Below are 27952 nucleotides of genomic sequence, written 5' to 3' on the forward strand. Positions count from 1 at the left end.
ATTTTCAACTACATCTGCCTCCTGTGTGAGGGTCACGCTGGCAGAGGCGCTCGCCCACTGTGCTGGGCAGAAGACTGTGGAGTCAGCAAGGGGGTGAATTTGGACAGGAGTGGTTTAAGCACTTTGATCCTGAAGACAGTTCCTGCTACTGCTGATTCCTGGCACTGCGTAATTGCTGTAGCAGCAATACAGAACTTTATCCTTTCCCCTCCTGGGACAGAAGTTTGACCGTGGATGTTTGTTCCACAGCTAATGCCATTGACTAGCTCAACTAGCACAAACCCGTGCCAGAACTATGTGTGTACTAGGATTGGATGGTGTTTCTACCCCCAACAAGAACTAAGTGACACTGGAAAGAGAACAGAAATAATCTTTGGAATATAGGTAAGTCATCGCTGCAGTTGAACTGTTGGCAATAGCAAGTCTTCACATGTATGAACTCTAGAATAGAATGAAGAAAAACACTGGCCAGTTAGTACACTACCTTCTGAGGAAGTGTGTGTGCCGTTTCTAGCACCACATTGATGTGAAGAGGAGCCCTTCCACATCAGTTGAATTCTGCAGTATGTTTCAGTTAAACCTGCATGAAACTGAATGAATACCTCTATGTAAAAAATTTAACCCCCCTCTCGGTAACTGATAGAAGATGATCCACATAACAAAGGGCCAAATCATAACTTTATGAAGCAGTAGCGGTTTCAGGCTTTTTTCCCCACCTAGGACACAACCAGTACTAAAATACGTTGTTTGTGTTTTCTGTGAGGTTATGGAAGGCATCTGATAGAAGAAAACAAATGTGCACCTGCGAATAAACACAGAATAGCTATTGAGAGTATTTTAAACTTGTAGACTAATTCAAGTCTGCTGTTAGACTAATTAAATAAGGGCTCTGGGGCATGGCTGTAGATTGTACAGCCCGAGCAGCACACAGCAGTGAGAGGTGCATCCTCACCCAAAGCAAGGCTCTGCTCCTTGCAGAGCACAGAATGCAGCAGCAGTATGCATCAGAGGAGATGGACTGCCACAATAAAGCACTTCGTGACAGGCAGTGGGAAGGATGAGAAGTAAACAGAACTGAACTGCCAAACACATGCAGTACAGAGGGTACTCCATTACCAAGGTGAGGCACTAAAGTTCTTGGAGAGAAAAAGGAAATTGGGACAGAAATTCACAATAACTATTTTTTATTACATTACAATAAATAGGAGCAGTACAGTTTGACAAAAAAATGACAAATTCCAGATCACCTCACAGCACATACTCCTAAAAACATTAAAAGTTTTAAAACAAACAGTGGTCTTTTTTTTTTCTTTTTTCCTTTTTTTTTAACTTAACATCTGGTATGACCAACATTCCTAGGTCACACAACCAAATGATGGAAAAACTGGATCACACTGCATATGTTCCACATCAAATAAAGCACAATGTACAAAATGTGCATGTTTCAGTTTACACTATACAAAAATAGTTAAAATACATTCCAGGTAAACATATTACATTAAGAAGTCATTCTAGTAAGAAGTTGGCACTCAAGAGGAAAAAGCAGAAGTATTTTCAACATGAAAACACAAGACAGTGGAAGAAAGAAATGTTAGGAAATATTTACCATCTATGTAGCTTTATGTAAACTTGAGACAAAATGATTTGTTTACAGTCTGATGGTCTTTGAAGGTAATTGTATTGCTTCAGAGCGTAGATAGGAGCAGAAGATTGTGTGTCAGTATTTACCCATTACAGAGATCATGCTACTGTAACAAAATCTATATGGTGAAACTTTTTTAAGTTAGAAAACATTTTAGGGCAATGAAACTAATCAAAATAATGACATTTCAGTTTTGAGAAAAACTGATGAGAAAGTTGTTTACCAGAGTTACATAAAGCTACTGTAAGAAGGTGTTACTCCCTGACACATGGCAATTTTAATCTATTAACGTGGTAAGCAATTCACATGTTCGTTTAGTAGCTGCTATCAGAACAGACAGCACCCAGGTATGTTCTGTGAAAGCATTTCAAATAGGGAAAGACAGGATAATTATGAGATTGACTTGTGCAAGCTGCAATCCAACATGCTTCACCAAATCTCAAAAATATTAAGACAAAACTGCACAACAGTGGCAAGGATGTGTATTTTTTGAAGTAAATAAGGGCTAATCTAAACAGGGTTTGTACTGATTTAATTAGATTGGTAGCTACAGATCATATTTACTAAAAAAACCCAGCACAAAACTATTATATATATAGCTTTATATCAGAGCTATATAAATCCACATTTGATGATTAAGACTTTTCAGCTAAAATTTCTCCAGTTTTTAGTTAACTAAGAATCTTAGACCAGCCCTAATTTTACATGCAGTGTGACTCAGTTACCAAAAATCTTGAAGTAAACTTAAGATTACTTCCCCTTACTCAAGGTATACTACCCACTTTTGCTATTTTCTTCATACATAATCAAGAGTGTCTAAAATGTGCAAGTAACTAACTGTCTCCGTAATGTTTTAACCTTGGAAGCTATGAAATGTTTTGCAACATTAAGAATCTTTTCTCATTCCTTATTGGTCCTTATGTTATAATGTTAGGTTCTCCTATTACTGTTTTTCAGAATATTTAATAATCTATATTTCTCATCAAAGCTGAAAGGAGGAGAGGGAGCCTGGGGAATGGGGAGGTGCAGGGGATTATTTTTCTCAGCCACATTGAAATTAACATGGAGCAATCCAGACATGCTGCAGCAATCCAGACAGGCAGCAGTCCTGCCTGTTTTGCAGCCCTCCACCTACAAGATTTTCGAGGTGTGGGGGGATGGTATTTTAGAAGCAGAATACTACTTTCCTCATGCAATTGCACCTTTGACATCCTATAAATGGTCCAAGTTACGCAGGTACAAGAAAACTGTACTGTGTAAGATTTCCACATAATTCTTTAGGTATACTTTGAGGTTAGGGCAATGCTGCTCTTCCCTGCTCCAAACTTTCCAGTGTCCTGAACTATCCTACTTCAATGTCTTGTGTTTTACTTTTCTGGGTACACCAGAGTCACATTTTCAAGTTTCACCCTGCAGCTGAGTTAGATACTATGAAGAAGCATACCTTCAGGAACCCAGGCCCTAACAACCAACCAAACAATGCAACGTTTACACACAGTATGACAACAGGAGCTGGCAACACTGGAATTACTACTGGCTGTTACTTCAGTGCAGAATACCTAGACTAAACTGAAAGCTTCTGCAAAAATTCTGCATTAATTCCAATCAGAGAAAGAAAAGCGGGGGAGTGATCACAAGAGAACTTAAATCACGGAGAGAGACAATGTTAAAATCTTGGTCTAGCTTCATGATAGTCTAGACACTGGAATGCCACTCACCAACCATTTATTCTGTGCAACAAAACAAGTACTTCACAAACAGTACACAAACAACACTGACACTGGAAACCATGTTTTATGCAGACGGTTTGTGCAAATTCCACACCATTTTTATGGCATAGTGGATTCCCAAATTACTTGCATGAAGCAGCTAAATTCAACTCATTCATTCACTCATTTGATGTCACCAGAATTTAAAATTCCTCCCCTATTTTGCACAAAATGGGCACCTGAAAATATTCAGTGCCACTCTTGGGGGGGGGGGGGGGGGTATGGTTTTACTTCCCTATATAATTTAGGATTCATTCTGATTTAATTCTTATGGTAAATTCTGAATCCACGTATGAATTAACCTAAGAATTTGAATCAACTTATCTGTTAAGGCTTTCTAGTATTTTCTAGACACGCTAAGGGTGAAATCCTGTACCTACTGAACAAAGCTACGTACAGATTTGTCATGCAGGAGAGCTAGGATTTCACCTTGGTCTTCAGACACAAAAAGTTAGTGAAAGTCTTAAAGCAATGCATTAATAATATCAAATCAACCTAATTCAAACTTTTACTTTTTCCACTGCCAGATGTGCATTGTTGTCTTTTTTTAATTTTTTCTTTTTTTTTATAGAAAAAATAGAGTATTTACGGAGCGACCGAGACAAATTGCAGTGAAAAACTTTTTTTTTTTCTGAAAGTTTTATCTTTACATTCATTAAAGTTGATCTGAAATGCTACAAGACTAGATGCCTAGAAGCAAAATCTACAGGAAGACTATAAAGGCTTCTGGTCTCTCTATATTGCAGTCAGTCTAAAATAAAAGGCTGAAATGAAAAGTCTCTTTTGCTAGCTAGTCCTTTTTCCCAACCAGATTTAAATGCCAAAAAAACTAAAGGGGATGTCAGAATGTGTAGAGCATCATTTCATTGTTTGGTTTGCACACAGAACAGAAGTTCACAATCAGTAAGAAAAATAAGAAGTTAGCAACTGTGCATGCACCGAAGAGTTCCAAGACAGTTCTCAGGTTTTTGTGTGGTTTTTTTTTGTTTTTGTTTTTTTTTTTGTTTCACAGGCATTGCTAGTTCAAGAACCAACAGTCAAAGAATACTGGCACTTTAAGAGGAATGAAGTTTCCACTGTCATTTAAAACAAGCATTCAGGTAAAGCTAAAAGGATCATGAAGCAGAAAGTAAAGTAATGCTAAACCAAATGCTAATAATTTAGTGTAATGTACAAAAATTACTTAAGTACTTCTTAAGAATAAGGATAAACTGTATTTACATAATTATACACTTTGTCTTTGTCTTCTTTTTCTTCTTTTTACCATCTTTGCTCATCTTCTCTTTGTGTTTTCTGATTTCTCGAACTAATGTATAGAAGGCATCATCAACACCCTGAAAAGACACATACATGCACGCATTAAGATCACATTAACAGACTGACACTGTATCTGCTTAGGTAAAGCCTGTTTTCACCTGACCTGATAAGGTGAACCATTCAATCTACTATGCTGCCGTCCAGGAGAGGTTACACTGTCTTCTTTCTGAGGCTTTCATTAATGTTCCCTTGAGGAGACTGTGGGTTACAGAAATTGCCAGGGCAACAGTCCTCTCCAGCATTCCTGCTTCATGGGAAGGGACATGCTGGGGGAAACACAATCGGGTGGAAGGACAACTGTAGTTGTCTCCTGTCACGTAAGGGGAGTCTGACTGCATTGCTACGCATGGGCAGAGGGACCTGCAGGAGAGCAGTGGTGGGGAGTGGGCTGCCATCATTTGAGCAATGAATCCTAGCCACAGGCTGCTCCTCTCCCGAGTTGTGAGCAGCACTGAAACAAGAACCTGAATGAACTGTGTTGATGCCTGTAACAGCCAACACCTGCCTGCCCTCTTTCTCAGCTGTTCCCCAGCCTGGATTTACAGCACCCTATGGGTGATGTACTGCTCGGGGGCTGACCGCAGACACCACATAGGTCCAATTCCATTATTATTATGGTAAGGAACTGAATGTAATGTACGCCATCTCAGAGGGCACATGTTGTCTCACCTCAAACTAAAAAAGTACAGGTACCACACATTTAGATTATATGTATGTATAATCATACAGATAATCTAAATCATACTACCACAGAATAATGTTGTGAAGCATCATCTACCTTTGTTTAGGCCTTAACAATCTATAGGCAGCTTTAAAAAGTAAATACAAATATCTGTAGCAAGAATTTAGTAACAAAGACATAGTTATGATTAGTGTCCACATTCAGGTAATTTCTCAGGCACAGTTTTATAAATCATTACTTATGCAAATCAGTCAAATCAGTCCAATGTTCCAATGAAAATTATTATTTGATAAATCATTCTATTCAACTTAGAATACATGCAGAACACATTATCTATGGTGGCGTATCATGTACAGTCACTTAAAATCTCCAAGGCTCCAACAGGCACAACAGACAACTAACAGCTACAAAAGCTAATGTTTCCAGTTGAGTAGTTTTTCTTTTTCGTGGAGTAATTATAGCTGACAAAAATAACTCTGGTCAAAAGAGAGCAGTGTATCTAAAAGCCTGATATGAACCATTATCAAAGTACAATGTTACATGTTATGCTTTGTAACAACTTATTTACATGAACCAGTTTATTGCTTAGCTTTCAGGCTGTTCCAAATTCCAATCAAGTACCCACATTGTCAGTTAACCTTTACATTTAATATTCTTAGTATGGACAGTTACGAAGTCATTAAAATAAAAAATTATCTTGATTCTTCACTGCCTTACTCCTTGTATTATCTTTTAGATAGATCAAAAATAGTAGCATGATGTTAATGAATCAGCAGACAACTGCATCACTGTGGAACTGGGTCTAGCAATTTAGCCCTACAACTGACAGGCAGCTTCCCACCTCTTGTCAGCTACAGAGATTACCTTCAAGCTGCCAACAAAAATTAAGACTCTGTTTACTCCTGTGTGCCCACTTCAATAAAAAACTGAAAACTCTGAAAAAGCACAACAAAAAGCCAAAAATCACCTAATTCATCACTTCCAGTGAAACTCCAAATGGTGATGAAATTTAATACGGAAAGTCCAAACAGTGAGGTATTAAGTAGTTTCGCTACTAAAGCAGTGCTCCCAGTATAACCTCCATTTATTTAAAACCTTCACATTCAAGTTCATAAAACATTTACACATAACTGATGGACTGCAAACAGCTTTGATCGAACATCTCCCAACACTAATAGCACTTTTGCAAGGTCTTGCAAGATACAAAAACCACTTGCGAATAGTTTCTTCTACATTTTAAAATATTATTGATCACTATAAAATTGACGTAGCATGCCTAATGGAAGAGTAGCCTCGGTTCTGGAAAAGGTCATGTCCCTCATGAATCTTCAGAGAATTAGAAATGCTTGATACAGTTTTACAGACAGCTAGTGTATTTTGTGTATAACTTCAGCATTAATGCACCAAGTGAATATTCAGCAATGCTCATGTGGGGAAATGATCTAGAAGTAGTGATGATTCAAAGTGCATCTCCTGCAGTTCTAATCTCAGCTATGAGGACAGTATTAAGAATCAATCACAACAGACAGAAGTTGCATTATTAGATCACAAGAACAGAGTAAGAAAAATCTCTGCACAGTATTCTTCTACAAGACTGTTCACATTTCCCTACAAAACTACCTTTCAGTATTTCACACTGGTCTTTAACATGTTGGAAAAATTCTCATTATGAGGACGGTTGTTGGCTTTCAGGGGTGTCTTCGAATGAGACATGCTAAACAAAAATTGCCATTTCAGTCTTCAAATGAGCAACCCTCACTACAGAGAAAATAACTTGTACGAAGTAATATCCAGAGACTATTACAGGCCTTTAAATACAGGAATTCACAATTAATGCTGAAATCTTTATTCCACACAGTAAGGTGATGATCTATTAAATACAAAGTGTGTTGCAAATTATGGGGGAATTGATCTAGCTTTTGTCCTTGCATTTACACCTTTGAAGATCAAGCCTTTAAAATTATTAATTATGTATTCAGTAGTTTGGTCCTGCCATAATTCCTCATAAATTCCGGTCATGAATATAACATGACATTCAAAACTACATTTAGAATACTTGTGAATTAGAACTGGAGAACTCCAGATAAAGTAAGATCTTTCACTTTTAAGTCTGTCCATTATATGTTAGATGTAAGTGGTGGATATGGTGTTTACAAAAGGTCCCTAAAGGCATCAGTACTGTAAGATCAAAGGTGGTGAACCTTCCTAGTTACTTCTTTCAGTAATAAGGGACTGCATGCAGCTAACCTTCCTCCCTCTAACAGTAGTTATTGTGTGCAAGCCTTTTGGAAAGTGTAAGATGTACTGAATGGGTGCTTTAAATCCAGGCTCAGGATTAGAAACTCAAAATTCACCGTGCACGCTTAGAACTATACCACACTGCCTCCATAAAGGTGCATTGACAGAGCTTGCTCCTGACATTTGTTTTTCCAAAGGGCAACTACAAAAGGTAACAGGAACAGATGTATCAGAACTGTTCCCACAGAAACAGCCTGCTCCTGGCTACAACTTTTCTTTGGAGCACCACATGGTCCCATGACCATATAGAAATCTGGGTATCTGGTTGCATGGTTACAAGCATGCATTAGACTTGGCAATTAACCCGGCTATCAATAAGAAACCTTAAATTCATTTAGGAATTAGGAGTTCCTTAACACCCCAGCCCCAGAAACAGAATCACAGAATGGTCTGGTTTGGAAGGGACCTTAAAGATCATCTACTTCCAACCCCTGCCATGGCCAGGGAAACCTTCCACTAGACATATATAGACCCTTAAACAAGTTATAAATTGTAGATAAGAGTCAGTTTTATATTTTTCTTTAAATATACAAAACATATACACATAGACAGGTATCAGTCATGAGCAAATTATTTGTATACCTCTAGTACTATGGAAAAAAACATTACAGTTTTAATAAAGAATCTAGAAACTTTTACGTTCAAATCTAAAACTTCAGTAATTCAAACTTTTTACTATTAACCCAGCTCTGTCAGAATTACATTATCTAGATGTCTAACTTATGCCCTAGAGGTATTTTAGTTATAGTAAAATTTCTATGTAAAAACCTTAACACTTTCAAGAAAGAGATCTTTTGAAGATTTTACATTGACTTTTAGGAGTTTCTTCTAGCTAGTTAGAAATTACAAACAGAAGATGTTCTGGGCTTTCTTCTTTACTGTGTAACAGCCAAAGGAATGAATCTCTTGGAAAGCATCAGCAGTTAATGGTAATCTGGGTAGTCAAAGTTTGCAGTTACCTTGTACAAGATTAATATAACTACGAAGGCATCCCGTAAGCAGGAAGAGGATAAACTGAATATTCCAAGAGACAGCAAAACACTGTGAGCCATCCAATTTGATTATCCAGAGCAAGAAAGGAAAATAAATGCTTTCTATTATTGCAAAGTGCTATAGTGACTATTTTTGAAGTCTAAAGTCCCAGCTGAAAGACACACATCATTAAGTGCTGTTCCCCTTAGCTATCTACTATGCATCAGACCAAAGTAATACGACTTCTTACTGAAAGTAATACAAGCCAGTCTGTTTTAAATGCCAGATTTCTTATTCCACTAGAAACACTACAGAACTACAGCTATACCACAATAATTTTGGAGTATGCTTTCTCCATCTCAGCCTCTTAAATACAAAGTTGCTGAAAATACTACCAACACTACCTAGAATTCACTTGAGTATAAAACAAATGCTTCCTCCCCTGAGCAGGCTCTTGGAGTTCTACAGTTTCATATCCAAGACTATTTTCTAAATAAAGTAGGGAGAAAAAAAACAAATCAAACCCCAACAATATCCACTGTTGATAAAAAAATTTTCCCCCATCTGGGGAAAAAACAACAATCACCCAAAACCTCAAAAACATACTTCTCTTGGACATAGGCAGAAAGAAAGAAAAAGCTGATAGAAAGCAAGCACATATTCACTGAGCTATCAAAAAAAAACAATAAACACCTTAAAATCTGAAAAGATGCTTTCACTGAAAAAAAAAAATGAAAACCACAATTCCCACCATCCTGTTCTCCCAAGGAAGTCCACAAAGAGGAAAAGCAGACAGATTCAGGATCTTTAAAGTCTCAGTACACAAAAAGAAATTCTATTTTGAGATTTGGCTACATTAGTAAGACAGCAAGAAATGGCAGAGTTGGTTTTCAGCAGGCAGGCTTTAGCAATTTAATTCATATTGCTCTCATCAAAAGTAATCTTGCCAAGCTGCTGTTAGTTGTCTTTTTGCCAGCTAGGAAAGAATAAAACAAGGTATTTTGATGGTGTAAATCTTACTGATATTTAGACTCAAGGATGGAGAGTCTGGTAACTAAAGCTTCCAGTTTCCTGCAAAGGAAACCTTCGATACAGAAGTATCACAAATTGTATGTTTTTAAGGAAACATCTAAAGAATTACTTTAGAGGAGTAATTCTCTCATCAGTTAAAAGCTGAGAATATAAGCCTGATCAGATCTAGTAGAAACCAATACGAAAATTTCTCCTCCCTGTCCTGGAAAATGTTTTGTCTTTTACTGGGAATGGGAAATTCCAGGTCATCCTCTTACTGGACAAGTATATAAGAAGCAACAACCCACTCACTGCACTGGTACAGTAAGAGGCAAAGAAATAATGGGGCAATAATATATGCAAAGAGCTATTCTGATGGTTTATTCACAAGGCACTGGAAGGGATTTAAGAGTAGCACTTCTTCCATATCACAACTTGTACTTTCTCCTTCTCCTCCCTTTTTTCTTACAGTGGAGTATATGGATAAAAAATTATTTTTTGAGAATTTGGGGGTTTTGGTGCTCTTTTGTTGGGTTTTTTGTTGTTGTGGTTTTTTTTTTTTCCATTACTCCTTTTCCTCTGGATTTTAATCCACTTTTGCTTTGCTGCTGTATTTCTGGAAATGGTAAATTTTTTTAGAAACAGCATGGCATAAGGAAGAGCCCGAGAATTAAGAAATCCTGTATGCCAGCTGCTAGCCAAATACTGCTGTGCTGGATTAGGAACCTCCTGTTTCTGCATCTGAGGACTGTAAATATTATGACCTTCTCCCCTCAGTTCATCAACTTGAAGATTCAATCAATATTCACTTCAACAGTCTCTGCAATGTATCTATAATGAAACATTAAACCTCTTCACAATCAAAACTTGGTCTCTGTTTCACAGATGGAGAACTTAATATGCAGTAAAGACTTCTTCATCTATTTATCAAAACCCCATGAAACAAAGCAAATCCATACTTGGGTGTTTGCTAGGAATATTATTCAGGACTACAATACTGAAATCTGATTGGCTTTAGATCTTAATTTATGTAATTGATTAACCATAAAATGTCTGATTTGCAAGACACCATTGATCATTTTTATTTGGCAAGTGATTTGTAAAATCTACCCTGTTACATTACAAAACTTACCCTGTTACATTATAAGGCATTTTTTAATTTTCACGCACCCTGGAGTCTTTTCTTCTTTGCTGACTTTTTTCATTCTGTACTGCCGAATCTCTCGTACCAATGTATAAAAAGCATCCTCCACTCTCTGCATTGTAAAACACAACTCCTTAAAAACTGCTTCATTAACAATCATGAGATACTGGGACACCCATGGCACAGAGGAAGAAAAAACACAACAAAAACACTGAAATTATGAGCTTTACTTGAAAGAAGTATATGGATCCCATTTAAACATTTAAAATGGTGGGCTTGCACATTTGCTGCTTGATAATTTTTTTTAATGCAAGCAAAAGAGAAACACTCAAAGAATTTCCTGATTACCAATTTCTGTGAATATCTATGCTTCAAGCCCTCCTATTTCTTGTGCAAGGTAACACTTGGACAAAAAAGAGTGAGGATTATGTTCTTCCATTGCATAATTCCACTGCACTGAAATCTTTTCACACATTTTTGTGGGCATGGATGTATTTAGCAGCACAAAACCTTGTTAGATTGTTAACTGGGGGTTACTTATAAACACACACAGTTAACCACCTATTTTCACTTCGTAGGCAAAAGTGAGAACCTATTACTGTTTGGGCAGGCAAAGAAAGTAAGCTCATTTATGTTCTGTTCTTTATGCAGGGTGTACTTTCTTTGCAAAAAAAATCTGTGAAGAAACTAACAGTATAAAAGAAGTCTAACCAGGCAATTTCCTAAGAGGTTACAAAGAAATAAAATCTGAGAATACTAAATTTTAGGCAATATTGTTTTTAAAGCTGTTTATGTTATTAAACTTAGGAAAAAGGATATTTGCGTTATGGCAAAGTGCTTTTAAGAAGTACCTGAAGTATATTCTATTTCAGGGTAACTTTCAAAACTAATTCTTCTTATAACTATGGATGTTATTCTTCCATGCAGAAAAAGCAATAGTTATTATCACATTTAAGAGCCTGGGTCACATCAACATTCAAGGAACACCTAATCTGTTCTTTCTGGGCTCACCTCAGGCAACCAAGGGGGTACCATAATAAGAACTAAGTGCAAACAGCCTGTGAAGTTCTCCTGCTCACATTTTTTCTCTGGATGAGGAGAGCTCAAGTGCTCCATGTATGACAGAGAGCTATGTGTTTTCATTCTCTGGTCTCACACATTACCTTTCTGCAGCTCTGCGCTTAGGCCACCTGTATATGATGATCCATAAGCATTCAGAAAAATACGAAGACTGAAGTTTAAGCAAAGAGAAGAGGTACAGAACCAGCTTTAAATTATTTTATTTTAAATTGACTATATTTGTATTAACTTAAAAATTTAGACAAATCTGGGGGGATGTTCTTCTAACAAGATACAATACATTTAGCTGCAGTTTTTAAAGGAGAGAGGAAATTTGCCTTACTGTCAAGCTTATTGTCTCCTCAGCCAGATCAACAGGGCTGTTAATTTAATACAAACTCATCATTTGAAAATAAAACCAGAACAGACTGATGACTGTGGAAAACAGTACAATCATTTAAGCCCCCAAACTTTATTACCACCCAATGCACAATCTGGGCTTTTGTTTGGCAGATTTTCCATACTTTATCTTTCCAACCCGTCTTTATCTTATGCACCTAACAGTAATAGGTAACATTTACTGCCACAGTTGTTGGGTCATTTTGCATGAACTGTGCCATAGGTTATCATGTTGAAGACTCATTCTTAAGAATGCTGCTGCTTATCTGCTCTTCTGAACTACAGCCACTTGAATTTCAAGATTAATTAGATTTATTTCTTGGACTGTATTTCTTTGTTATGAATGATGTGTCCTGTTAGGATGTAGTGAAGTATGGACAAGACAATCAGTCTTACATTACAGGTCTGAGAGTTTGCAAAATGTGAAAAAAAATATTTAAAAACCCCAGCAAAACCCAAGTAAAGCTCATTATTTTCATGTTTTCCTGGAAGGAGGAAACAGTAAACACTGATAAGGTGCTATGTGCCAAAGCACAGGCTGTACACGAATCAACATTTTTGTAAATCTACTGTTTTGCAGTAGAAATACATAATTTGATTATAGAGCTTTCACATAAATAATTAGATAATAATTCTTCCGTCAATGTTTGTTGCCAGCTTTCCCATCACCACTGAAATGTAGTTTGCTTTAGCAATGCAGAGAGAGGGAGAGACACAGAAAAGAAATTGCTACCACTGCCACCACCAAGAATAGCCTTATGGATCCCCTTATGAAATAAGGTATTCTGAAAGAAAATCTGTACAGAGACACATTTGCTAATGTCATTAGCACAGGGTGACATTTTAAAGAGCCAGGTACCAGTCTTATAAACTTAAGAAGTAATTTAAATACCAATTTCTTTTAAAATTCTTCAGTATATTTTCCTTAAATTAGTATGGACCATATCTCTAAAATACAATTAACCGGATCTATTAGCTGTCAGAACTGGAAGCAAAAATACCCTTTGGCAGATATTAAAAATTTCAAAATCTAAACAGCCCCAAGAACCCATGACCTTGAGGCAATGTTTTCAAGATGCTTTTAACTCCTAGGAGACAGCCAAACATTTGATTTAAAATATGACTATGTGCAAAGAAAGACTATTGCAAACGCAAACAGGAATTTTCACATGTTCTGTTCCTGTAAATAATGTTTAAAGGAAACTAATGAAAAGTGAGTTTTAACATCTCAAAAGTGTTCTGTGTCCACCTTTATACACTTTGTAGGAGTTGGTCTCTTAAAACCAATTGTTAGACAAATAAAGTAAAAAGCTATTCATTTAGCTTTTAGGGTTAGCAAAAAATTTCTATTCACTTCCATAAAAGCACTCCCAACATAAAACTTTGTAATGGCAGAGTCAGCTTAGTCAGTACTGGAGAATATAAACCTGCAAAAATCTACTAGCTCAGGCAACATTTAGCTTATAGGTTAAGGGTAATTTTTTGCTGTTTCTAAAACAGATCTAATACTTAAAAGGACTGTTTGAAAACAGTTACTAGAACTCAGCCACATGCAAAACCTCCATTAATATGGAGAGTGAGGGGGTGTTAAGCTGATCGTGTCATCTGACAGCAGTTAAATACCAAACATACAGCAGTAAATTCATATTAAATACTGCGCAAAATCACTATTAAAGTCAATCTCTCCAAAGGTAAGACGTACCAGAATTACAGCTGTCCTACTTCAATTTAACTCATTGTGCGCATGTATCCTCTTTTTGCTGCACCTATTTATCTTTACATCAGGTATGTAACAGACCTGGTTCCTGAGCATCCTGGAGTAATTTTTTTTTCTTGGGCCCTTGTTCTTGGGAAGGACTAAGATTTTTTGGAAACGTTTTACCTTACAACAAACTAGCAACATGGAAAAACTCAACTCATGTTGTGAAGACTGACAAAATTTTAAGTAATTGAAAATGAAGTTTTAAAGTGGAACTTGCACACATGACCCACATTAAAAATTGCTTGGAGTAAAACACAGAATAATACCATTAAACAGATACAACCAATCTCTAAAAACTTGGCAAGGTGGTTCAAGCAAACCGTCTTAAGATATCAGTTATTCATGAATCTCAATGAGATGTAGGAATGCTGTTCTGTAAATACTGCACTGATTACTTCAAACCAGGCATGGGTTCTCAACTTACTTTCATTGCAAATTTGGGGCCTAACCTACTGTACATCAGACAGCTGAAATAACTGTAATGCTTATTTAACAGCATCCCCATTATTTAGGTCAACTTCATTAAACACTTCAAAGTCTGTTTAAGTATATATTCTCAATGAGACCTAATGCTTTGAGGTATCCTTTACAATGCTTACAATAATGCCTATTTATCTGCTTTGCCTTTGAATTCAGTTCTAGCAGGACAGTCAAAATTCTACAGTCAAACCACATTTGGGGTACAGCCTTAGAGCTTGTCCTTGTGTAACTTGCAGGCAAATGGAAGGCAGTAAGGAATACAGGATGAAGCCTTGGCAGGGATAAATCAGGTTTGCCTCTCATCTTTCATAGATACTATTGATAATACTGGGAGCCATATGCTCATGTGGATAGGGGAGAATTTTAATTTAAAGCTTATGTTATACAGAAAAAAGCAAAAACAGCTACCAAAATAAACTTCAAGAAATCACATCCTTCTGCATAAGTACCATGAAAGAATAAGTGTCATTGATGCAAAGAACGAGTTTAAGTTATGCACATGCCTTGCATTTAATAAAAGTGTCTTTGCAATCAAGAGCAACAACTTTCTATTTTTGTCTTCCATTTCCTTCCCCAGAAACCCTTCTGATTCAATCTGAGCTCCAGCAGAAGTGGGGCTTGAGGAAGGGCTAATGCAAGGATGGTGGGGGCTCCTTCAACATGGCACTGGTGCTGCTGTTTCAGTGTGGTAGGAGGTACATACAAGAAAGGATAAGTAGGTTCCTGCTTATAAATATTCATGTCAGACCTACAGACTCCAGAAGTTACCAAACCACAAGGTACATCTGCTCATACCTGAAAGTTCTGAATGTAACCAGAGAGGACCAAATATTTTTATTTATTTATTTTTAGCCAAGGACTGAATTCTGACCAGTAGAAATATAGTCTATTGGCCACATAGAGCTCACAAAATGGTTTGAATCCCCTACTTCAAAAGGTTACTTTGGAAGAAGGTGTATATACATGCACAATCTTTTTATGACAGTGTGACTTAAAGATCATAAAATGTAAATGCTTATGTATACACAAGCACACATACAAATACAGGTGATCTTGCTGTAATGAAAGATCAGGTTCTTCTTCCAATTCACTTTTGTCTTCTCAAAAATATTTTAATAATCCAGCATCTTATGAAGCAGTTTCATAACACATTATGAACAGCGGCATGAAAAGAATCAGCAATCATACCTAGTGGTTCTAACTTTTAGAAGCCAGCATTCTCAAAAGAGCGTATTAGGCATCTTTATTTTCAAGTCCATGAGACACCTTTAGGGACTCTTAAATGTAAAGTGTATAAAGCTCAACTTTGAAAAACAAAAGCCAAAAGTCAGATTCTTTCTGTAACACTGTATTTCCTGAGGTGCCAACAGAAAAGTCTCAGATAAAAGTAGTCAAATTATAGACAGCTCATATATGACTGATCTATTATACTCTGAAACAAGTACAAACCTCCTTAAGCAGATCTCTTAAAAGTCTGAAAGATAAAAAAGCAGATACTACTTTGTGTAAATAAAGATTACAAAACTGAAGTGGTGATTGAGCATGTTGATTTAGTAATGGTTAGGCATGGTGGGGCTGCTTGTCAGAGTAAACTGTAAGGGAGCTGGGGAGAAAAAAAATCTTTGAAAATACATCATCGCATCAAACTTTTAATAAAAAATGGCTATGCAAAGGGAATGTTTCCCCAACAAAATCTAATGCTCCGTGAAACGGGCTGAAGAGAGTGAAATCTAGATTTAAGTACAGAACTTTTTACAATGAGGGTGGTAAAATACTGGAAGTGGTTGCCCAGAGAGGTGGTGGATGCACCATCCCTGGAGACGTTCCAAGGATAGGCTGGATGTGGTTCCGGGCAACCTGATCTAGTTGAAGATGTCCCTGCTCACTGCAGGGGTGTTGGACTAGGTGAGCTTTGAAGGTCCCTTCAAACCCAAACTATTCTATGATTCAAACCTCAAATGTAATTTCCGAGTTCCTCGTTTTTTATCCTAACATCTCAATGATAGCCACCTTCCAATACAGGAAATATCAAATACAGGACCTTCCAAACAATAACACTGTATTTATTCAGTCCACTTATATGCTACATTCTTTGGAACACTCTTGTGGCCTAATTTATTCTCAGCCATTAAAGCTGTGCAGTTAGTTTTCTTAATCCTACCTAAGAGATTTTCTCTATTCCCAAAAGTTAGCATTCCTTTGATTCCTCTGTAAAATTTTACCTATTAGTCCATGTTTCAACTTGGCAGAAATTTGAGCAGGTGTAGCAAATTTTCACTAATACAATATCATTTCTTATATATAGGACAAGTTATTTTTGGATATGAGGAAATTTTGCCAAGTGATGCATCTGAATCTATTTAGCAGTTACAGTGACCTGTTACTCAAATTGCAGTGTTCTGCTCTTACTTGCCACCTCCTGCTACAACTAATTTGTGATTTATAATTTGCACATAACATTGACTGTGGAGAGTACAAGTTATTCAGCTATTCAGGCCTGATGTAATTTGTACTAATAGTAAGTCTTTACTCTTAGAAGAAAACCCACAAGCATTTTTCAAAAAGAACACTTTCTTTCAGAAGTACAGAACCAGTTTCATCTGTAGAACTTGTCTTCTCCTGAATGCAGAGATTTGCACCTAAACCTAGAAAGCAGCACTGAAAGGACCCTAACAGCTGCCTCTTTCACCTGTACCAGCTGCATGCAATAAACCAATAGGGAGCTCTAAAGTCTTAGAAGAGTATTGGTTTACACAAGCAATTAATCCAGTCATTTCAAAAAAGACTTATGGTCAATTGCTTAGTTATAAAAAGGGATATCAAGCATGTCCCATTAACACTGAATCAATGCCTCAAAGAAAAATTCCTTTTGTTATTAATGAAAAGACTAAAACCAAAATAAACTAATTTGCTGTTTGTCTGCTTAATCCTCTTGCTGAGGAAAAAACAGCATTTCACCTCTCAGTACAACTGTTTTTCATTCTATTAAAACCTATCAGAACATTAAGAAAACTGCAACTGTCTGACAGTGGAAAGTAGTGGCAGGCCAGGTCTCATGCTTCAAGTTTGCGCAGCTGAAGCAAATCACTCATTAATGAACAAGTACCAGTTGTCAGTGAGTTCACAGAAAGAAGACACAACACAGGAATTTCTATTCTGGAGAAACAGATATATTGGTATGACAAAGCAATCGTCAATGCCTAGAATGATTATAAATAAATAATTCAGATGAGAGTTCTGCATTTGTTTCTGGTAAGTTTTGAGCTTTACCTGTCTTGTTTTTGCTGATGTTTCAATGAAAGGAATTCCATAACTTCTTGCTAAATCCTGAGCTTGTTTTGTATCTACTGTTCTGGAAGGCAAATCACATTTGTTTCCTACTAGCACCATTGGGACATCTTCAGAGTCTTTAACTCTCTTTATTTGTTCCCTAAAAAGAAAAAAAAAAAAGACTGCATTTAACAGGTATAAGTGTATTTAACAATTTTAAAACAATGAAAGACTCCATCATCACTCATTATCTTAGTTTCCTACACATACATTATTAGAAGCCATCAAAAAGTAAACTGACCAATCCTGTCACTCTCAAGTTTATCACATTAAAAAAAAACAAACACTATTTTGCAAACTTCTGTACATTTTATAAACAGCTAGTGCCAGAACAAGCCTAAGATGCTCTGACATAAATCTTACTCTTACCTCTCATAGTCAGTACTCTGAATACTCAATTCATTTGCCAGCATGAAACACTCATCAAAGCGCTATGTCCATTGTCTCAGTTGTGGTTGGGGGGGGGATGGTGTGTCTTTTTTGTTGTTGTTGTTTTATTATTAAAAATAACATTAAAAATCCCTGCCTAAATGCAGAGTTTGTAAACTTTGAAGACCACCAGCCTGGTTTTGTACAAAGAGAGATTTGGCAAGAAAGCCCTTTCAACCATTGGTTAGAAAACATCTTGAAACACTAGTTAGATGTACTTGCCAAAAATCTCAACAATTGTTCATTTTATTACTTTTGCCTTCCCAAATAATCTAGCAGTATGTTCCTTAATTAATATAATCGCTGGTTTTGGTTATTTATTCATAAGCCTTCAGCTTCAGTCTGAAAGGCTATCCACAGGTGTGTGAATGCACAGTAGAAACTCCAGCATTCGACTCACAACATTCTTGAAATTAACTGGGAAGGACTTCTTATGCAAAACAGCAACTGACTTTAAAAAATGAAAATTCCACATGAAAACCTCTGTGCTCCTTCCTTTTACATTAGCATCTACCTTATTTTTTCCCTTCTTCCTCTACAACCAGAGGGAAACCATCGGTAATAATCTGGTGAGATAATGAAGACAAGGTTATAGTTTTACTGAGAGCAACAGACGTCTTTCTAATTTGTCGCCCCTACTGTGCTCTTACATGTTTTGGTTTTTTTTGGTTGGTTGGGTTTGTTGTGGGTTGTTTTTTTTGGGGGGTGTTTTTTTTATATCACCAGTACCAATACATTCAGTTAGAAAATTTTATATATAATGAAATTTATACAAAAGCTGACTAGCTCAATTTAAATATAAAAAAGAAGCAGTCCTCAAAGAAGGTGCCCACATTCATAACACTCATCTCTCCGTGGGTTAATCTGCAGCAGTTTTGCCCCTCTCATTTGCAACAGTACTCCCCTGATCTCACAGCTGCTCCAGGGAGATAAGCCAGCAATAAACTATTTTTGTAAGTAGGCATTTACCTGTTTAACATCATCACACTGTGCAATCAAATGAGCTGACTTGCTGGCATACAGGAGAAAATGAAACTACGCCACCAGGACAGTTGCATCTGCTGACTTTGATTACCCTGAATTACCATGGTATCCCACCTTAAATGTGGAACTGTAACTTCTATTTGTAACAAAAATGTGTAACTTTGGCTTATAAGTAGATGTTAGATTTGTGGGTAATGATGATAGCAGAACACTCCTCCACCATAAGGTGACATGGATCTGACAGCATTATAAATGCCTAACTATGAATACCTTAGCATTATGTGTTTGGAACTGATCTTAAATGGATGCTGCCAAACTCAACAAACATCGGTGGGATTTGCATTACCTTGCACTACCCAAGGAGAATTCAGTATAATAGTAAGCTACTGAATTATAAATGAGCTGGTACAGTAATCACCAGAAACTGCTTCTTTTGCTACATTAATGTAGCTGACAATGAAAGCATGAGTTGAAATTTTTAACTAATTATTAAGATAAGAGTGAGTATGAAGAAACTAATAACAGGTTGGTTTTAGCAGTCATCCTGGAGCCCTGATTTTGTGTGTGTCTGCTCTTCTTAGGCATCAGGGCTCACACATGTTAATCTTTAACATTCCACCAGTATTTCCACTCCAATCCCAGAACAAAAGCTAGCAACTGACATTATTGTCTGTACAATTTCAATTGGATCAGTTTTGCCATCAGAGCACATAATTTTATCTGTGGAATGGGCAGACTTTAGATAAGTCTTCACTATGAATAGGCAGAAACACTAAGTCACATTAGTTTATACTAGAATAACTTTCAGATGTTTTTTCTGCTTAACTTGAAAACGAGGCAGCAGATTTTCAGATTACCCAAAATTCCAGACTTACAAATCCACAAATAATTCGCTAATTTGAAAGTTTCCCCTTAGACACCATGTCATAAGAAACCATTCTATTATCCAGTGGAAGAGCAAGCAACCTGTCCACTTAATACAAGAGTTATTTGATTAACTTTCAATATACACACCTATAATGGTGAATATCTTCAAAAGACTTTGTATTGTTTATAGCAAATACACACAAGAAGCCTTCCCCTGTTCTCATATATTGGTCCCTCATTGCACTGTATTCTTCTTGACCTGCTGTATCAAGAATATCCAAGAGACAAGTTTCTCCATCAATTACTACTTGCTTCCGGTAGGAATCCTAAGAAAAGAAAAACACATACAGCTTGGTTAAACACAAACAAGTAAAATTTCAAACACCTGTAACTCAAACACATAAGAATTAGAATCCAACTTTACAGACAGTCAAACGAGAGCAGCAAAATAGTGACCCAAATTTACATGTATACAGTAAAATCCAGAAGTGGGAAGACCACTGAAAGCCATGATCTTTCTGTATTCCAGTTCTTTAGTGAGTAATAGTTCCTGTGTATACACACAGAAAAAGGGCAGTGTTCTTTTTTTGCACAGAAGGATAAAAAGTACAATTTGGATCCAGATCAAAAGCACCTCCATTTGTCTCTGTTAAGAAAAAAAAAACTAAAGAAACCAGTAATCCTGATTTTAAAAGGATTGGCTCTGTTAAGAAAAAAAAAAACTAAAGAAACCAGTAATCCTGATTTTAAAAGGATTGGCTTTATTTAGGCTTACTCAATTTGCCAATTCTTTTTTCCTAAGTAAAACTTGACTTTCATTCCACGGATGGCTACAAAAGCATTGTGCCGCAACAATGTCCAAAGTAATAAACCAGAAAGAATACACAAGTAAGACAACTCCAAAAATCTATGCAACTAAAAGGGAAATGGAGTATAAAAAGCCTTCACTGTTTGGGATAGGAAATCGGTTTTGTGCGCCTAAGTAGATGCATACAGTCATATTTGTTATTAAGTTACCAAAGTTGAGTTGATACATTTGAAGTTCAAGTTCTTTAGCCACCACAGACCAACAAACAGAGTTGTATAAAAGCCCAGACAGGTTGCTTCAGAGATACTGAAACAAATTATTCCAATACTATCAATTCAGAGCTTTCAAGTAACTGATCCAAGTGGCTAAAATCTGTACAAAGCACCAAGCAACTAGATCTTAATGTCTATTTACAGCTCTTTTTGGTTCTAGGCTGCTATGAGCACATAGTTTTAGTGATAAGAACATAAGCATTATTTTCCCCAATGACTTCTATAAACATCTATATAGTTGAAATAAAAACATGTTAACAGCTTTGAAAATAGGTCATCAAATAGTACTGTGAATTATTCTCAGTAAAGAGTACTTACAACAAATAAAAGGTATAAAGACAAAATCTTGGTATTACCTTTCAGATCCCTTAGCTGGATATTAACACAATATTGCTGCTGTTCTTTTTAACACTATACAGAAGTGAATCTAAGCTACTGTAAAGAAAATTAAAGAATTAAAGTTGCAATTCTAGCCAATTTCAAGACATATTTAGAATGACCTTCCTTTGTACCTATTTTAAGGCACAGTACACCTACTCCTGTGTGCTTTCTATATATTTGTATTTTTACAAAGGGCTCTCTTTCCTGTTGCTCACACTAAAAAGCAAGCAGAAGATAATTGTATAGAATCAGTATCTTAAACTAAACAAACTCTATAATCACACATTTATCTTCAGCCTGGATGATATTTAACAGTATCAGGTAAAACAATATTAACCGTTTACCTTAAAGATAAAAGTTTACTTCCAACATGATTTTTGGATATTTTTATTTCACAGAAGTGCAAATTCAGTGTTCAAGAAGTAGGTAACTTCAGAAACCTGTAAGCCACGTTTAAATATTGATATAGATGAGACAAACAAGTTCCAATGTGTTTGAAAATAAGGTTAATATTCTCATTGCTTAACAAGAAAAAAAAAACCACAACAAAACCCACAAAAGACACGTTTTGTTTCCTATTCACTTAAATTCAACAGTAGATCCCCCATGTCCTATGTTACCTTTATCACAGTTCACAGTGAAGTATTAGCTTCTATCACCATACTCAGCGTATTTACAGACCTTTCCTTCTCTCCTCTTGCAATCTGACTGCTAGTTTAAAAATATGAAAAACAGTTCTTGAAAAGCCTGTATTATTCCTTTACATCTTAGCACTTCAAAGGAAAAGAAACACCCCTCAACTGAGCTCTAAACAAAGGCTTTAAGTAATTTTCAAAGAAAATAATCTTTTAGAGAAGAAAATCACTTTTAAGAACTGTTAGTTTTAGCATGCCTAGAATGTTAGCAGCAGCAGCAGCAAAGATGTACCAGCATAAAGCACAGCACAGGTACAAAAAGGAGCACTTTGTGATAATGGCCATTTTGCCGACTTCTGGTGAGAAAATTTTGTCACTAACTAGAAAGGGGATTTGAGGCGGAAGGAAAAGACAAGACATGGGAGAGAAAACTCAAGCTTATTACTTCCCTCCAAGCTACTAAAATAATAAACACTTTGCTTTTTTGTGTCCCTCTCTTGTTCCCCCCAAAAAACATCAAACCTGAGATCATATTTGTCACTGCAGGAAAGAAAACTGAAGCACCACATTAAAACCTCAGGCTACTGGGACTGCCAACCCCATTATAGCAAGCACCAGTGTAAACACAGCCAAGATAAAATTTGTTTATTTAAGTGTTACCATACTATAAAACTTCTAAGTCCTGCAAAACAGAATGTAGGTCGTAACAAAGTGACACTGCTCTAGTACTTGTGGCACTTTTGCTTCAAGACATCACTGCAGAACTCAAATGACCAGACTCCCTTCCAACAACAAAAATCCTCACCAGCCTTCTAATCTATAGATTTCAAAATTTATAAAAATCCAGTAGCTTTACTGCACACTGGGACATTTGCAGTGATAAATGCCATGAAGAAGCAATGAGGAAGTATCCAGTATAAGGCTATTAAGTAAAACCAAAATGCAAACTAGAGCATTAATATAGAAGCAGTACTTGACTCCAAATATGAATTTGCAGTTTTTCCCCAGTATACTGACTCAGCTTATCTATATAAAAATGTTTTGATTTCATTAATCATTTAACCTGCTTTTATTGGCCTTTCAGAAGCCTTAAAAACCAGCATGAATTACAGTAAAGGAGTGATTATTCCATCTATTCCCAAGCACTGATAAGAAAATGCAATAGAAGTCTCAGCTGTATGCTACATATGGAATTTATCTAAAACATGTCCCACTGCTTAATAAATCCTACCTAAGCCCGCAGTCATTATTTTGTAAAAAAATCCACTTTACCAGTGATTTTATGTTAAAGTATCACAGCTACTAAGAATAAGCTATTACTAAATACTGGTGGAAGTTTCGCAAGTGCATAGGTCATTTAAGAACATAGACTTAAATATCAGTATTCCTAAATCAGCCATGGGATTTTGCTAATCCAATTGAAAACCCTCTGCCAGGCAACTAGCAAAGCTGTTCTTTCTCTAGAATATTTAAAATATTACATATATTTAGCACTAAAACATGTTGAAGCTGTAAAAAATAATAATAATAAAAAATTCAAAATTTATTTGTGATTGCTTGTGATAAGATTTAACAGGCCTCATCCAGTAGAGGGCACTAGTCCAACTGTTCTGTGTATTAGAAACACAGATTCACAAGCATAATGTACACACAGTTAAACAAAACACTTAAAAAATTACATGGCTGTAAATCTATGCTTAGACACCTACCTCAAGTAAGATATGAAATCGTGAAACACATATAAAGCTTATACATTTGACTAACAGTAGCCACCCAAATATACACTGATTTTAATTTCTCCTCCTGCCCCATCATCTGCTATGCTCAAACAACAACTATATTTTTCCCTCTCTAACTGCATCATGTCTTCACAACATAAGAATTTTAGAAGTGTTGAGTTTTATTTGGTTAACCGCAGGAAAGACTTAAAATTATTCAGTAACTGTGTAGTTGTGGGATCCATTATATATAACAAACACTGAACTATCTTCTCCATCTATTCCAAAATATTTAGCTTTATTTTTTATCTGCCAGGGAAAACAAGTGTTTTGGCAACAGCTGTATAGCAATGAAAGAAACAGTAGTAAGTGAGAAACTACTGAACTGTCTTAACTGTTATTTATCAGTAAAAGCAACTTTAGCCTTATTTCCTCATACTGCATAAAAGCTGCTCTACAGCTATTGTTCTTCGATCAGCCCCTACCACCCCAACTACATCTATACAGGAAGCACAATCAAGCAACTCTTTTTCAGCTGAACAGGATCCTGCTCAAGCAAGCACTTGAGCATTTAAGCCCAATTCACAAGCCCACTCTGCAACATGTTTGCCACTCCAAATCACAGATCACTCTTACAACAACTGAACTATTTCTTCCCTACAAGCTTACCTACCAGATCATAGCACTGCGACTGCACACAAGGAGATTTACCACATAAGTAGGAAGATAAAGCCTCCATCCTCAAGGTCTCAGAACTTAGAAGACAAAAACGTTAACTAGTACTCAGACAAGAACTTGTAGGAGTTGCACAAGATTAATACTTTTGAATGCAACAAGTTGTGGATGCTGGTAAAACCCATTAGGTTAAAGGTTTCTGATTCTGGACCACACCACAGTGTTACAGTCATCCTGCACACTAGAGAGTAAAAGACACAGTTGGGATTTTGGGTTCTTTCTATGAGGAACTGCATTTTCATCTTATAAGTCTGCATTAAAATGTATTTGGCATTCCTCAAAATATTAAGCTTGTTGATTATCAAAATTCCTCAAGTGATTTAGGAATTCTGACATTTAAGATTTTGCACTCCTTGTTTACACAGTTCTGGCTTCATATGACAACTCAAAACACAGAACCTCCACAGTACTTTTTTTAATGCATAAATACACCTCCAACCTCAAAGAAACCCAGATGACTATGACAAGTATTAAAGACCAAATCCTCCAAAGTTCCTTTTGCAGGAAAAAGTAAAAGCCCATTTTGCTTCTTCCTCTGAGTTTTGTGTTTTCTGTTTGTCAAGTGTGTTTTGGGTGACTGTGTTGTTACGACTTCACATCTTTCTACTTGCAAGAGCTGCCCTCCTAGTGGCAAGCCACACACCCCTACTCTCTCAATAGGTCAAACCTTCTACAAGCATATATGAGGCTACTTGGCCATGCAACAGAGGGACAACACAACACAGCGTCACATTAATGTAAACGCAAGCCAACACATCTCTGTTTGGAGCACAGAGGCCTGTACTTCACTGGAGTAAGACATCCTACCACCTCAGGCCACTGGCTCCTCTTGCTTGTGCGTACCTGAAAATGACTACAGAGCCATTTTCCAAGTCACCATTTTAAGCCAAGATTTAAATCCTTGTAATTTCTTCAAGTGAGCTTGGGAAGTGCCTCACTGTATAAACATATAAATGAAGTCATAAGCTACAGAGCTTCAGTGCTGGGAACATAAAATTCTTGTATAACTTACAGTGTCATTTCTACTTTTACATGGTCTGAGGTTATTAAATCCAACAATCCACAGGAGACTTCAGGCAACACTAGTATTTTCCTTACCTTTAAAAGGCAGAACTTGCCTGCTCATTAAATACCTTTAAAATATTACAACTTTTAAAGCTTAAATACAATTTCAGATTTTGAGGAACTGTGCCATGTATTTTAAAGCATCCACTACAGTGGTTATAACATGTCTTTTCTAGGTACAGAAGCAAGCACTGGTGGTTTTAAAATAAATAAATAAAAAAAAACAGGCTCCAAATTCTGCTTCATTCACCATAACATTCCAGGACACATTTTCACTGTGTGAAACAGATCCTAATGATAGAGGCTGCGAAAGCCTGATGCATACATTTCAGAACTACAAATTTTCTCATTTAAGAGGTTGCATACAAAGCCATAAAGAGTTTCACCAAGCATTTTCACGTGAATTTGTCAAAAACCTTGCCACAGAGATCCTAAAAGCATGCATCCAAACTGTCCAACGAAACACAGCAATTAACACCATACTTTAATTGAACGTAATAGTTCCATAACCAAATGAAGAAGCACAATTTCCTCTCCAGTGCTGGTCTGATGCTGATCATTACCTTTGAGTGGTTTTTATTATAAAGCCTTGTTCTATGTTTTCGTGGTAACTGTCCAAAAGTACTGAACCAGCATTTTAACTGTTAACCTCTCTTCACAAAATGAGTGCAAGCTGATATTGTTTACCTCTATTGTAGGGTCATATTCATCCACAAAGTGATTCTGAATTAGCTGTATTGTCAAGGCGCTCTTGCCTACACCACCAGCTCCAACGACAACAAGTTTATATTCTGTCATTTTTTAGCAGACCTGATGACAAAGAAACCAACATTAAGCAGAGTCGGGCTCCGGCTAATGAGGATGCCGTTGGTGCGTTCTCATTCAGTTTCACGCTCCTTTACTATTACCGGAAAGCAACTCCCTCCCTGAAAGACAAGACAAAAAGCTGTGAGGGCATGCCGTTTCTCAAACAAAATTATACATAAGAAACATAGCGTGGGGACTAGGCTGAAAGGCACCGACTACAGAGATAAAAGACCCAGGATACACTAAACCTTGGAAGAGGTCAGAGAGTATTTCTCGCGGGGCAAAGATGCTGTTCGCCGCCGCTTTCCCCGGTGACCGTGGAGACCTCCCGGATCCGTATGGCAGCCGGGCCAGGTTCACCACAACCGGGGAACCCGCCTCCCGCGGCCGGGCGGCTCTGACGGGACAGGCGCGGACCGAGCACGGCTTCATCTGGCGGCTTCTCCGCCACAGCTGTTTAGGGTTCCGGTGGATTTGTTTTCCCGGGGTGGCCCAGCGGCGGGATTCCCCCAACCTCCCGCGGGGCTCGGGGTGCCGCTGCCCGCCCCGCCCCGGCTCCCCGCACCCAGCGACGCGGCCAGGCCGACCAAACTTTCCGGCGCGGCCCGGCGCCTCGGCCCCGCGCACAGGGGCTGGAAGGCTGGGGAAAAGGGCAGGCTGGAAGGAATAAACTGAATGGATCTATGAGGAAAGGGCAGGGCGGGGGTCACTCGGCAGGAGCCGCCGGGCTCCCGGAGGGCGTTGGCCACCTGTCCCGCCGCCCCCTCCCGCGGCCGCCGAGCCACCGCCCGCGCCGCGGGGAAGGACGGCGGAGGGGCAGGCGGAGGCTGCTCCGGAGGATGCCGGCGGAGGGGAAGCGGGGCAGGGCTCAACCCCGCGGGCGGCAGCGGGACAAGCGGCCGGTGGAGGCCCCCACCCAGTTAGCCGGCGTTCCGGCCCCTCTGCGGGGCGACGCCGGGAGAAAGGAGGGGGACGCGGGTCGGAGGGGAACGCGGAGTCGGAGGGTGTCCGGCTCCGGAAAGCAGCACCGCTCCCTTCCCGCCCCATCTCTGAAAGGAAAAGAAGGAGAAGAAAGCAAACACGGCGATTCAGTCCCGGTTCGGTGGGGTATGGGGCAGGCGGTACCTGCCTGGCGCTGCCGCGGGAGCACGCTGGCACCTCCCTTGCCCGCCCCGCCGCGGCGGCCGCTCTGCGTTCCTTTCCGTCCCGGTCTGAAATGGCGGGGGACGGGGAGGGCTGGAGCTGCCGAGGGAGCCGAGCGCCGAGAGGGTGGATGGGTGGATGCACGCACTGGAGCGATCGATGCGCTCCGCGCTCCCCCGCCCCTTGCGGCAGCGGCGGCGCCTCCCTCTTCCTCTTCTTCTCGTCGTCCTGGCGCGGCCGGTT

General features: G+C 38.0%; 1 protein-coding gene and 1 long non-coding RNA gene across 7 annotated transcripts; one reads left to right on the forward strand and one right to left on the reverse strand.

The window, feature by feature from the left end:
* Positions 1 to 254: 254 nt before the first annotated feature.
* Positions 255 to 4639, forward strand: LOC134172046 (uncharacterized). Its single transcript, XR_009967810.1, has 2 exons — positions 255 to 384; positions 4424 to 4639. It is a non-coding gene; the product is annotated as an uncharacterized LOC134172046 (long non-coding RNA).
* On the reverse strand, positions 1168 to 27879 carry KRAS (KRAS proto-oncogene, GTPase). Of its 6 annotated transcripts, XM_062634783.1 has the most exons (7): positions 27692 to 27879; positions 26447 to 26685; positions 20293 to 20471; positions 17806 to 17965; positions 10832 to 10947; position 8181; positions 1168 to 4745 (listed from the first exon to the last, which is right to left on the reverse strand). In XM_062634783.1, exons 2-7 carry the CDS (start codon positions 26555 to 26557, stop codon positions 4629 to 4631), a joined length of 684 nt encoding a protein of 227 aa, XP_062490767.1. In that variant the 5' UTR covers positions 26558 to 26685; positions 27692 to 27879; the 3' UTR covers positions 1168 to 4628. The 6 variants fall into 6 exon arrangements, with proteins under 6 accessions (XP_062490767.1, XP_062490766.1, XP_062490765.1 ...); XM_062634782.1 differs by lacking the exon at position 8181 and having other exon boundaries at positions 10862 to 10947; positions 27692 to 27873; XM_062634780.1 differs by lacking the exon at position 8181 and having other exon boundaries at positions 4646 to 4745; positions 10824 to 10947; positions 26447 to 26569; positions 27692 to 27877.
* Between the last annotated feature and the right edge of the window lie 73 nt (positions 27880 to 27952).

Source organism: Pezoporus occidentalis, unplaced genomic scaffold, assembly GCF_034315485.1.
Source record: "Pezoporus occidentalis ecotype Australia unplaced genomic scaffold, CSIRO_AGI_Poc_V1 ctg44, whole genome shotgun sequence".
NCBI lineage: Eukaryota > Metazoa > Chordata > Aves > Psittaciformes > Psittacidae > Pezoporus > Pezoporus occidentalis.